The sequence below is a fragment of the Archocentrus centrarchus genome, unplaced genomic scaffold (genome assembly GCF_007364275.1).
Source record: "Archocentrus centrarchus isolate MPI-CPG fArcCen1 unplaced genomic scaffold, fArcCen1 scaffold_38_ctg1, whole genome shotgun sequence".
Taxonomy (NCBI): Eukaryota; Metazoa; Chordata; class Actinopteri; order Cichliformes; family Cichlidae; genus Archocentrus; species Archocentrus centrarchus.
The window spans coordinates 2,108,688-2,121,381 of NW_022060265.1; the positions used below are offsets into that span (position 1 = coordinate 2,108,688).

The 12,694-nt window shown below is 40.7% G+C and overlaps 1 protein-coding gene across 1 annotated transcript in view; it reads right to left on the reverse strand.

Moving 5' to 3' along the window:
• LOC115776839 (deoxycytidylate deaminase-like) overlaps positions 1-12,694 on the reverse strand; it is a 44,958-nt gene that overhangs the window by 27,658 nt on the left and 4,606 nt on the right. Inside the window, exon 2 of the mRNA XM_030724625.1 lies at positions 9,520-9,667. Within this exon, the coding sequence (XP_030580485.1) occupies positions 9,520-9,667 (148 nt within the window). The remainder of the gene's footprint in view (positions 1-9,519; positions 9,668-12,694) is intronic.

Genomic DNA, 12,694 nt, shown 5'->3' on the forward strand with positions numbered 1-12,694 from the left:
ACACCTGAGTCAACTGACCTGAGTCAGTAAGTCATCTTTAGATCACCTGCAAATGGTACAAAATGCAACTACGAGCCTAGTTAGTAGATCCCCTAAGTCAGGGGTGGGCAAACTACAGCCCGTGGGCCACAACCGGCCAGTTAAGTCTTTTTAATCCGGCCCACTGAAGATTGGTACAGAATTGCCCAAATCATATCATAATCATGACTGATGTTGAGGATTCTGAGAATTGCTACAACAAAACTAACACTAGACTTTGATGCACTGGCAAAAACAACATTGTTCCCACTAAAAGTAAATGTAAGTATTAACACTGTAATGCCTTTTTTTTGTTTATGTTTGATATGTATGCATCTGGTGCTGGCCCGGCCCGTCTATCAAATTTCAAAAAAATTTGGCCCCAGAGCCAAAAAGTTCCCCCATTCCCCTAAGTGGTCTTATGTGACACCTATTTTGCCATCTTTGTACTGGCACCCCATAAAGCTCTGACTTCAGTTTAAGATATTGTGATCTCTTTCAGAGCTCTGCATGGTCAAATGCCTGCATTATACATTAGTGAGCTCTTACACCCTTATAAAGCATACAAACCACTGTGGTTTTCTGACCAAAACCTGTTGGTGGAGACTGTGCATTCAAGGTTGTAAATTCTAAACTTTGAAATGCACTACCATTACACCTGACATCTGCGGACTCTACTGAATCTTTTAATAGGTACCAGCAAGCCCAAATTCAAAAACTCTGGGGAAAAGAAGTTGGAAGTGCACAGGAGGAATCTGCAGTGCTGAACGGGCCAATCAGAATCGTTGCGAGCTGTGTTGACCTGACGTGTTGTTACGTTTCTCGGAAGGTACACGTAAAAAAAAAAAAAAAGAATACAAAAATCCCCCAAACAAAACAAACAAAAATACGTCAGGCTATGCCATATGCGTTGAATTCAGAGAAGTTTCCAGTTACGCTGTGAGCCCCGCAAAGACACCAATGCAGAAGCATAATTCCGGCCTAAGAGTATACTTCCAGAGCATAATGTGCCATTATTTTAATAATAATTATTTATTTTGTCTATTACACTGTTTTGTGATCATTTGGAGCCAAAATCAAAATCAGATTAACTGCACAGCTCTACTCCAGGGACTGCGCCCCCTGGGGTTTAAATACCTGGGTCTCTCCACCTTTTGGTTTGAGAACTGATAAAGCCTTTCAGATAAGAGGTGAAATGTCTTCAAAAAAACAAAAAGAAATCCAGTCGCCCTTTTTTCAAGCTCCAGAGTGTATTACTATTGTATTGTTTTTCCTTTTATTATTGTGAAGCACTTTGTAATCCTTATCTAGAAAGGTGCTATATAAATAAATTTTACTTATTACTTGTTAATGATCTAGTTGAGGGGGTTCAGGCCTATGCAAAACAGCAATGGTGACAGAGTATCTCCTTGGTAAATCCTGCACTTGATGGAGACTTGTACAATTGACTTGAAGTTTGCCTCTAGTGTTTTTCTCAACATTTCCACTGAGCTCCTGATGAGGGCTCTTAGGGTCCTGTTGATCTTGTACAGTTCTAGGCATTCCAGGATCCATGTGTGAGGAACTGAGTCATCCAGGCAGTGCACAGGTTGGTCCATCTGGTCTTACACTCTCGATTGACTGCTCTATCTACCAATAGCTGGTGTTTCGCTCCTCTAGTGTTACTGCCAATTCTTTTCTGGGCCCATCCCAGATGTGTATCATCCATTAGCAGCTGGCTATTTGTGCTGCCAGCACTCATGGAGTGCAGTTTGCTTCTTTAGCCAGTAGGTGTGAATCATGTCAAGGTCTGGTGCTGTCCAACTCTTCATATTTGGGACTTTTTCTTGGATTTCTGCCACCGTGATGATTATTGGATCCAGCACAGGGAGGTTGCTGTTGTCCACTAGCCACTGAGCATTGTTGTTGTGTACAACACATATAGTATGGGATATCACGCCCCTGTGTGTCCTGACTAAAGACACCCTATATTCAAACCTTTAAGGCAGATGACCTGTCATCCCTCAGTTCGATAGCTGCTGTTCACCAAGCCCAGCTGCGCAGCAGGGCAGCCTGGTGTTGTACCTCATTCCTCTCCTTCAGGGAACAGAATTTATAGACATAACTGTTCATTCACTTTCAGTCGATTCACTCGGTACAACACATATAGTATGGGACCTATATCCACAGGTTTCTGAAGAGCACACGTAGGCTGCCATGACAGACTGCTACTTCCGTTGTACGGTTTTATACTTCTGGTTACCCAAAGTTACAGCCAGAATTAATGACAAAATTCGGTTACTTTGTGCTGTAACAGGTGGCTTTATTCGTCGGAACATGAGCTCGGATTCAACTTGTGCTGTTGTCGGTTGTCACTACATCAGTCTGTACATTTTTTCTAATTATTTTATTCTGTAAATTTGTTCTTTTCCCCCAAATTATACTACCCAGTTGCACATCCTAGTACCGTAATTTTTCCTTATGTTTTAAGTTTTCCTTTAATGTACAGCCTCTTATTTTTTTACATTATTTTATTTATAGTGTGACACTACAGCATACAGCCTACACAAAGCTTAAACAATGCCTGCCTTCATGTAAACACGTAGCAGTTAGCAGGATGACAGCTGCGTGTCTCCTCGATCACAGCCTTCAGCCAGTCCAGTGTTTCTGTTTCAGTGATCTGAACACTCTGATATCCAGATCAGTGATTTACCTTCCACAGAATAGCTGCAGCATCACTACATGATTTCCCTAATCTGCGATACAGGAACAGCTGATTGTCTCCTCCACTCCACTTTCCCTTAGCATGACCCATGCTAAGCGCTTAGCTTGGCCGATGCTCTGGCTCGGCTCTACAGCTGCTTTAAGGAAAACAACGTTGCCTTGTTTGTTCAGCATTACTTTATTGATTTTATTGCTTTAAAAGTAATCTGGTGCTCTTATAATTACGTGATTCCTCGCCATCAACACCTTCGGAAAAAACAAGGTAACTGATAATGTGGATGTAGCTGACTTCAGGCCATAATTTCATGTCATTTACACAAGTGATGGGTGAGGCTCTGTTACCTCGCTGCTTTTTAAAACATCCTTGCAGTGTATCCACCTCTGATGTGGTACCATTTAGGCAGGTAAAAGAAACTGCAGTGTCAAAATGTTTCAATGAACGGCAAGTGTGTAAGCCCGCAACCGTAAAAAACAGCGCAAACGGAAGTAAACTACCCGCTTCCGCTATGAATTATGGGTAATGGCGCAAAGTCAGGAATACTGTGGATACACACCCCACAGAGAAGCCCCCAAACTGGAGTTGGACCACCAGCACCCTAGTGCAAGGCAGACCCAGCAGAAAAGCCAAATGAGCCACTGAAGGGACTGTCATGTCCAAGCGACAGAACCAATCAAAAGTGTGAGGTGATGATCAACTAGCTGCAGCGCAATTGCTCACAGGAACACCTTTAAAAAGGGCCCATGAGGTTGCCTTTCCCCTGGTGGAACGTGCTCTAATACCCTGAGGCAAAGAGACACCTATAGTGCCAGGAATGCTAGGAAGATGATCCATAAACCAGTGTGTTTAGACAGAGCTTTACCCCTAGCTGGATTAGCACATCAGACAAACAACTGGTCACATAAATGCACATTCTGAGTGCTGTCAATGTAGTCCCATAGCAGATGCACTGGACACAGATAATGCAGCCTCTTCTCCTCCTCAGAGGCGATAGGAAGGGGGCAAAAACTCCAAAGTTCAAATTTCATGGAGGTATAAGATGCAGTAATAAATTTAGGTTGATATGCAGCATTTGGGCGTAGACAACCCTGACAACTGTGTGCAAGAAGAATTCACAGATGAAGCATGAAGGTCACTCACTTGCCTTCCGGAAGCCAAAGCAAGAAGAAGCGCAGTCTTGTATGAAAGAAACTTCATATCTACAGACTCAATGGGTTCAAAAGGGGTGTCCACAAAGGGCCTCCAGCACAAAAGTCAAGTCCCATGAGGGGACACTGGACCTAACCACAGGTCTCAGTTGGTGAACTCCTTTCACAATGCGTGTGGCAAGAGAATCTACTACTAAAACGTGGATGCTCCTCTCTCGAATGGGGGCCAGTGCTGCCTCAGCACATTTTGTGAACGTGCGAAGAGTGAGAGCCAGCCTGAATTTCAAGACTCGCAGGTTGAAAACTGGACAAAGCCCTCCCCCTTTTTTGTTTGAACGGCAAAATAGCAGCTGTACCAACCTTTGTCTGTCTCCAAAGCAGGGACCAATCGTGCTGATTTTTTTTCAGCAGTGCATTTATTTCCTGCCTTAGTATTGTTGCTGCTTTGTTTCTTATGGTAGAACTTATTATACTGCTGAAACGAGACAGCCTGGCCCAGAACTGAAAAAAGGAACCTGTGGCAATGGTTCTCACCACCCATGAAGAGTGGGTGCAAGTATGCCAGGTGAGCAGCCAGTCAGTTGACCTGCAGCACTGTAGGTGAGGTACTGTCACCCCCCAGTGTGTCTGCAGGGAAAGACACCATCTGCCTGACCTGGCTCATTTGGCCTGCAGGCTGAGGATTTGCAATTGTTTGAGAATATGCATTTTTTATTGTTCGTAACATGGGAATATATATATTTACATAGTTTGATGAAGGCACCTTTATTGAGTTTCTACACTGAAATACAGTTGGAACACTTTATGCAGTCACCTGAGCATTTAACACATCCACACAGGGGATTTATGCTTGGGAGAAAGTGTTAGCAGAGTACAGCGCCTTCTGGGACTACCTGAACAAAACTTCCTCAGAACCTCTGTCTGCTTCTTCCTCAGTTCAAATTTAGCCCGAATGGCTTGGAGTGATTGCCCAGATAACCCGACAGCAGACACTGGTTCATCCAAATAAAAGGCTCTGGCCCTATCCGGGACATCAGAGAGGGTCAGCGACAGATCCCTTTACCCAAGGAGAGTGTTGCACAGCGGGACAAACGGGGAATACAGTTCACGATCACTCTGACTTCAGCAGGCACAGGCACCAGTGGACTGTCCTTGATGGGGACCAGTGACTGGAGTTCCGCCAGGCACATCGCCTGGTATATCTGGAGCATAGCAATGGAGCTCATAAATCTTGTCCAGCTCAGATGCAGAGGATCTGCAGCACTTGGGCGAAAGAGTTGACGTGCCATCCACACCATGATTATGGGATGGGGCTAGATAAGCCGCCAGGGAGGGCTCTATTGGTGGGGAGGTTGGCTAAGGCAGCCTCCTCTGCACCGTCAAGCTTCAGACACAGTCCATAGCCGGGTACAATGATACAGGTTGTTTGCTCTGCTTGCTGCTTTGCATTTTGGCACTCATACCCAAATGCAAAGCAAAAATGCTGCACCAGAAGACTTAGTGCTCCACGTGCTGAACCTATTTTCCATTTTGCTCGCAAATATATAGAAATGAGGGGTGGCTCAAGACTTGCACAGTAGTGTAATGGCAACGCTCTAAACTGTGAGAAATCCAGTTATGAAGAAGCATCGATCTGTAAGAATTTTTCAGACACTTAACCAAGCAAGGACTATTGGGACCCATGCCACAAACCCAAAGGGCTACTTGGAGGGCACTTAAATATACAAAGCATGATTGCAAAATGAGAACATCTTGAACATCTATTAATTCAGTCTAATGTTGATTTTATTGGGCTGACAGAAACTTGGTTAACAAGTTCCTCACCTGAGGCTGTAGTAAAGATGATATAATGTGTTTAGGAGGGACAGAGGTAAAGGGAAAGGAGGGAGAGTTGTTGTTTATGTAAGAGAGATGCTAAAATGTTAGAATGGCCTAATGATATTAAACTTGAATGTATTGGAGTAAATATTGTGTATATTCTAAGGAAATGAAATTTAATGCTATTTGTATTTATCAAAGACCATCGACCAATATAGATTTTTATAATCCAATCCAACTTTATTTATAGAGCGCTTTAAAAGACAACAAAGTTGAACAAAGCACTTCCCAGATAAAAGACAGCAATACAATACAGCACAAAAAATAAACACATAAAAAAATAATAATTTAAAAGGATAAACCATAAAAGGAGTACTAAATAAAAATATAAAAACAGTTCCCAAAATGACTCAAACTAACTACAGACTGATATTTTGAAATGCCTTAGAGAAAAGGTGTGTTTTTAAATGAGATTTAAAGACCTCTAGTGTTGGAGCCAGCCTAACATAGAGGGGCAACCCATTCCATAGTTTAGGCGCCACCACAGAAAAAGCTCGGTCACCCCGGTGTTTCAGTCTCGACTTGGGGACAGCAAGAAGTAGCTGGTCAGCCGACCTGAGGGACCTTCAGTTGAAATCATTGAAAGCGCTTCTTAACTTATTCTTAAGTTAATGTGTAAAGCCAGGGCAAATTTTTTTATGTCAATTATTGAGTCTGCAAAAGGAAATGGCAAGAAGATTTGGCAAAATATTAATAAATTAATTGGTAAGAGGATCGATATAGGAAAAGAATTAGAATTAGAAGTCAATAATGTATCTGTGAAAGAGCCTCCTGCAGGGGCAACTGAATTTAATATATTCTTTAAAAATTCAGTTGAAGAAATTTCACATCTTTTTAGTTCACATGAAATTCAATCTTACCAAGTGAATGATTCTTTGCCTATTTTCAGAATAAAAGAACTTACTGAAGCAGAAGTGGCCTCAGGTAAATTAAAAAATTCAAAAGCTAAGGATGTGTATGGTTTGGATACTTATTTTACCCACTCTTATTTTTTTAAAGGCTCATAAAGATTCCATGGTATGTCCAATTACACATATGATTAATCTGTCAATTAGACACCATGTAACATGGAAAGTAGCAGTTTCAATTTACAAATCAGGGAATAAATTAAATATTAAAAATTATAGACCAATTAGTATATTACTGGTTGTTTCTAAAATGATTGAAAACTAGATAGCAAAGCAATTAATAGATAATTTAAATAAAGGTTACACACCTCTGCATCCTATGCAGTTTGATTTTCGTGCCTAATCATTCAAATGAAACAGCAATTAATATTTTTCTAGAAAAATAAAAATATTTTTGGATACTAACACTTTTGTTGGTACTGTTTTTCTTGACTTAAAAAGGGTGTGTGTTACTGTTGACTATCACATATTATTGTGTAGGTTAACAAAATTTAATTTCTCTGAACAAGCAATTCTTTGGATGAAGTCATATTTGGCAAATAGAATTCAGTGTGTATCTATCAGTGGTATCGATTGCAAAGTAGGAGTACCTCAAGGCTCCATACTTGGACCACTTTTATTTTCTTTATATATTAATTACTTACCAAATAATTGTTCATCAATGCACAGTTGTGTGCAGATGATGCTGTTATTTTTACACAGGCAAAGACTGATAATGGAAGTTTCGAAAAAACTGACAAAAGCTATGAATTGTATTCAAGAGCAGCTTACCAGGTCATGTCTACTACTTAATCTAAAGAAAACTGTATACATTTTTCAAAACCAAGAGTATCTCTATATCAAGAGTATCTTACTGGGGTTAGGTTAATTGGTCACTCTAAATTGCCCATAGGTGTGAATGTGAGTGTGAATGGTTGTCTGTCTCTCTGTGTTGGCCCTGTGACAGGCTGGCGACCTGTACAGGTGTACCCTGCCTCTCACTCTATGTCAGCTGGGATAGGCTCCACCCCCACAACCTTAACTAGATAAGCAGAAGTGAATGGATGGATGGCTAGAACTTCAGATTGTACATGAAGTTTAATATCTTGGTATTACGATAGATTCCATTTTATCATTCAAGAATCATGCTAAAAATATATCTAAGCTCATTAATTTCAATTTACACAATTTTAAGCAAATTAAATCATCACCACCAGAAAATGCAGCTACGATGTTTCTTGACACTATGATTTTTTTCTCACATAGAATATTGTTTTACTAACTGGTCACTGACAAGTAGTACTACTTTAAAACCAATAGAATCTTTATTTAAAAAGGCTTTAAAAGTGTTAAACAGCCTTTTTCTTTTCATTACTGCCTTATACTCCAGAAATAGATTTTAAGTTTTGATAATTTAAAAAAATTAAGTTTGCTTGCTTTCTTTATAAAATTTTACATGGGCTTGCTCCACCTTCATTGGGTGAGTTCATTGTGTTAAAATCAAATATTAGTGGGAGATTAACTAGAGCCTCTACTAGAGGTGATTGTGTAATAGCACTTAGACATACAATGTTTAGCAAACAGGTGTTATCAGTTAAGGGCAGTGAGATTTGGAATAATATTCCATTTTTAATAAGAGAATATATTACTTTTAACAGAGGAATCACATTTGTGATCATTAAATTGATTTTAATGTGTTATAATTTGTGGGACTAATCTCTCACAATGAGGAGACAGCCTACAGGAGAGAGGTCTCCCGCCTGGAGAACTGGTGCCAGGAGAACCACCTCCTGCTCAACGTCAGCAAAACAAAGGAACTGATTGTGGACTTCAGCAGGAAGCAGCAGAGGGACTACCATCCACTTGTCATCAGTGGTGCTGAGGTGGAAAGAGTGGACACTTTCAAATACCTGGGAGTGACCATCTCACAGGACCTGTCCTGGACTCATCACATAAACATCACTGTGAAGAAGGCCAGACAGCGTCTCTACCTCCTCAGGCGGCTGAGAGACTTCAAGCTCCCACTCAAGGTGCTCAGGAACTTTTACACCTGCACCATTGAGAGCATCATGCGTGGGAGCATCACCACCTGGATGGGAAACTGCACCAAGCAGGACTTCATGGCCCTAAAAAGGGTGGTTCATTCAGCTGAACGGACCATCAGAACCACCCTCCCCAACCTGCAGGACATTTACACCAAGCAGTGCAGGCTGAGGGCCATGAAGATCCTAAAACAGCCCAGCCACCCCGGACACTCTCTCTTCTCCCTGCTCCCATCAGGCCGGCGTTACCGCTGCCTGAGGGCTAAGACTGAAAGGTTGAAGAAGAGTTTTTACCCACAAGCCATCCGTCTGCTCAACTCTGAGCCCTAACTGGACCATTATTGCACAATGTAAATATTATAATTTAAAAAGTGTGTATAGTGTATAGTATATAGAGTATAGTGTATAGTGTGAATTACTTTTTTTATTTTTATTCTTCTTATTTATATGTGTGTGTATATATGGTTGCAGGTACAAAATACATTTCACTGTGCATTGTACTGTGTATAACTGTGCATGTGACAAATAAACACTATCTTATCTATCTTATCTTATCTAATTAATGTATGTTTTATACTTGTTTTGTGTTTTCTTATTGTATTATGGGCTTTTATGTGTAATACAATGTTTTTGCTGTCTAGATTGTTTTGTTTTCTATTGTCTGGTTTGTTTCTTTGTTTTTTTTCTCGTCCCCTTCTCTTGTTTCTGTCTGACCTGCCAGGGACTACAGACGGAACGTAGCCCTCGGCTAATTCTGCCATATTTACATTGCGATGTTCATCAATATGTGTTGTCCTTTTAAATAAATAAATCTAAATCTAAATCTAAGCAAGTGTATGTGTTACCTTATAAAGAGTGTCGGTGAAGTGGAGGTCAGTTTTGCCAGTCAGCTCCAGACCAGCTGCCATCAGTTGCTCAGCAAAAGGTGGAGAGGAGGAGGTAAGGGCGAAGCTCACAATTGGCAGAAAAGCTGATGGATCTCCTTTGGAAAGCCTGGTAGAGAAACAAACAACAATATTCTGCTATGCTGTTGTTCAGACAATTTCTTTAACCATTGCACATTCTTTGCTCTTCAGAATCAGGTCATTCAGCACGTTCATTTTAAGTTAATATTGGAAGATTACCCTTCCAGATTAATCTTCCAATATTACAAAAAACAACAGGAGGTTGTTTTTCGTCTGTGTGTTAACAATATTACGACAAAACTACCCGTCCAATTCATACCAAATTTACACAAAAGATGGCCAGTGGCCCTTAGATCACCTCAATAAATTTTTGCCATAATTGGGTCAAGGTCAAAGGTCAAGTTTTCTGAAAATCTTGTGAACGTGATAACTCAAGAACTATGTCACCTAGAATGTTAAAATTCACAACATACATGCATCTACTAAAAATCTTGGACAACTTTGAATCTTGGTGAGCTTGAGCCAAAGGTCAAGGTCAGAGGTCCAGTTTTCTGAACATCGTGTGAGCGCGATAACTCAAGAACAATGTGATCTAGCATGTTCAAATTCATACCACAGGGTTCTGTGCTAGGACCAATTCTATTTACATTATACATGCTTCCCTTAGGCAGTATTATTAGAAAGCACTGCATCAATTTTCATTGTTATGCAGATGATACTCAGCTTTACCTATCAATGAAGCCAGATGACACACATCAATTAGTTAAACTGCAGGAATGTCTTAAAGACATTAAGGCCTGGATGACCTCTAATTTCCTGCTTCTAAATTCAGATAAAACTGAAATTCTTGTTCTCGGCCCCACAAATCTTAGAAACATGGTGTCTAACCAGATACTTACTCTGGATGGCATTACTTTGGCCTCCAGTAACACTGTGAGAAATCTTGGAGTCATTTTTGACCAGGATATGTCCTTCAATGCACATATTAAACAAATATGTAGGACCGCTTTTTTGCATTTGCGCAATATTTCTAAAATTAGAAACATCCTTTCTCAGAGTGATGCTGAAAAGCTAATTCATGCATTTATTACTTCTAGGGTGGACTATTGTAATTCATTATTATCAGGCTGTCCTAAAAGCTCCCTGAAAAGCCTTCAGCTGATCCAAAATGCTGCAGCTAGAGTACTGACAGGGACCTGGATCTGATTGGCCCATGTGACTTGATGATGATTGGGAGTGTGGAACCTTCTACCGTATTTTTCAAACTATAAGGCGCACTTAAAATCCTTAAATTTTCTCAAAAATCAGCAGTGCGCCTTATGTATGAATTCTTGTTGTGCTTACTGACCTTGAACCAATTTTATGTGGTACACTGCGCTCAAAAATCTGTCAAAATGTTTTAGTGCGACTTTGGGAAGGGACGCTTAACAAATATCGATATTTTCCAGAGCATACAAAGCGTACGACAGGGGGGTAACACCCAGCGTACGCTTTTCAAATAGTTAGAAAATGTCTGTGTAATTTAAGCGTTGCCGTCTGACCGCCGATGACCGAGGCATCCACTCCACTGCACCATTGCGTGGTCTGCAGCGATATGGCCTCCGGTCTGGCAGATCAGTTCAAAGGCCTCATTGAATTCTCTAAAATAGGCCATCATCGATTCACAAAATAACTCTACTGACAATATTAGACAGGAACAGGAACAAGTGCAGCGCAGCAGGTGTGGAAAGCAGCCAAAGCCACCAGAGATAAATTCAACAAGAAGTGGAAGCATTGTTCCAAAAATAGAAAACCGTACACAGTAAACCACAGAAAACTATGATGGATTTGGCCTTTTTTCATCTATGCTGGCCCAGATATTTGTGCGTAATCTGGCGATAGGCGGCTGGCACTGTTGCCAACTTTTGTACAACAAAACTCGCTGTGGGCTGCCTCAAAAATCGCTAGAAGTAACCAAAGGATGAATCGAGGTCCAGGGGTGTGTGTGTGTGCTGTCCCCCTTGGTGCCAAAGAGAGGTGTTCCAGTGTTGTGTCAAAAAGGGATTTCCTTTTTTTTTTTTTTTTTTTTATGTTTTTTCTTTGCATATATCAGTAAATATACTGGTGCACAGGATTTATGAAGGGCTTATATATAAAAAATGAAGAAATGATTTGTTCTTACCCTCATTAATAAAGAATATATTATAGCGTCTGTTAAGACGTTGAAGAAGATGGCAAGAGATTGCCAGGAAAAGTTGCCCCTTTATTAACAATTAAATGGTTGCTGTGTGCCGCAACCAAAACAAAACAGTAACAACAACGAGACTGACTCGGATAATGACGGGAGGGAACCCGACATGCTTGATGCCGAAATCGCCCAACTGTTCAACTCAGACACTGAAGATGAGGAATTTGATGGATTTGTGGAAGATGAATGATTTAAAATGTGAAGGTATTTTTCTGTATTTGTTACAACTGAACAATATTCTGAGTTATTGTGAATGAGTTGAATAAATTTCAACTTACCTGACGCTTTTATTTCATTCTACATATGTTTTATCATGCGTCTTATAACCCGGTGTGCCTTATGTATGAAAATAGACCCGTTCATTGATGTTGCGCCTTATAATGCGGCACACCTTATGGTCCGCAAAATACGGTAGTCTGTTTAATGATGCTCTGAAAATAAGATGCAGGTTTACCTGCAGCTATTGATAATAAACATTCCTTAACCCTCCTACTACCACAGGGGTCACCGGTGGCCTTGACCCCTGTGGTAGTAAAAGGGTTTAAGCAACACATCAGTGTGTTATCCTTGTGAGTCTATGAAGACAGGAAAAAAAAACAAGCTCCTGAGAGTTTATGTTTAATAGGAAGCCCAAAATTGTCCGTTGAGCTCCCTTTTTCTTCTACTTCCCCCTCGGTTTCACGCTGGTTGCTATTTTGACCCCAAATCAAGCATGAACAGGACCATCGCGAGATCAAATGTGCACACTGTGAACAGAACTGACCAGTGTGCCTGGTGGTAGACTGCAAATTGTGGTGAAATAATACTATAGTGCAGCGATTTAACCAGAGAAAAAAAATCTGTCTGGTTTTGGTAACGGAGTGGCATGCACAGAGTGTGCGTGGTGTG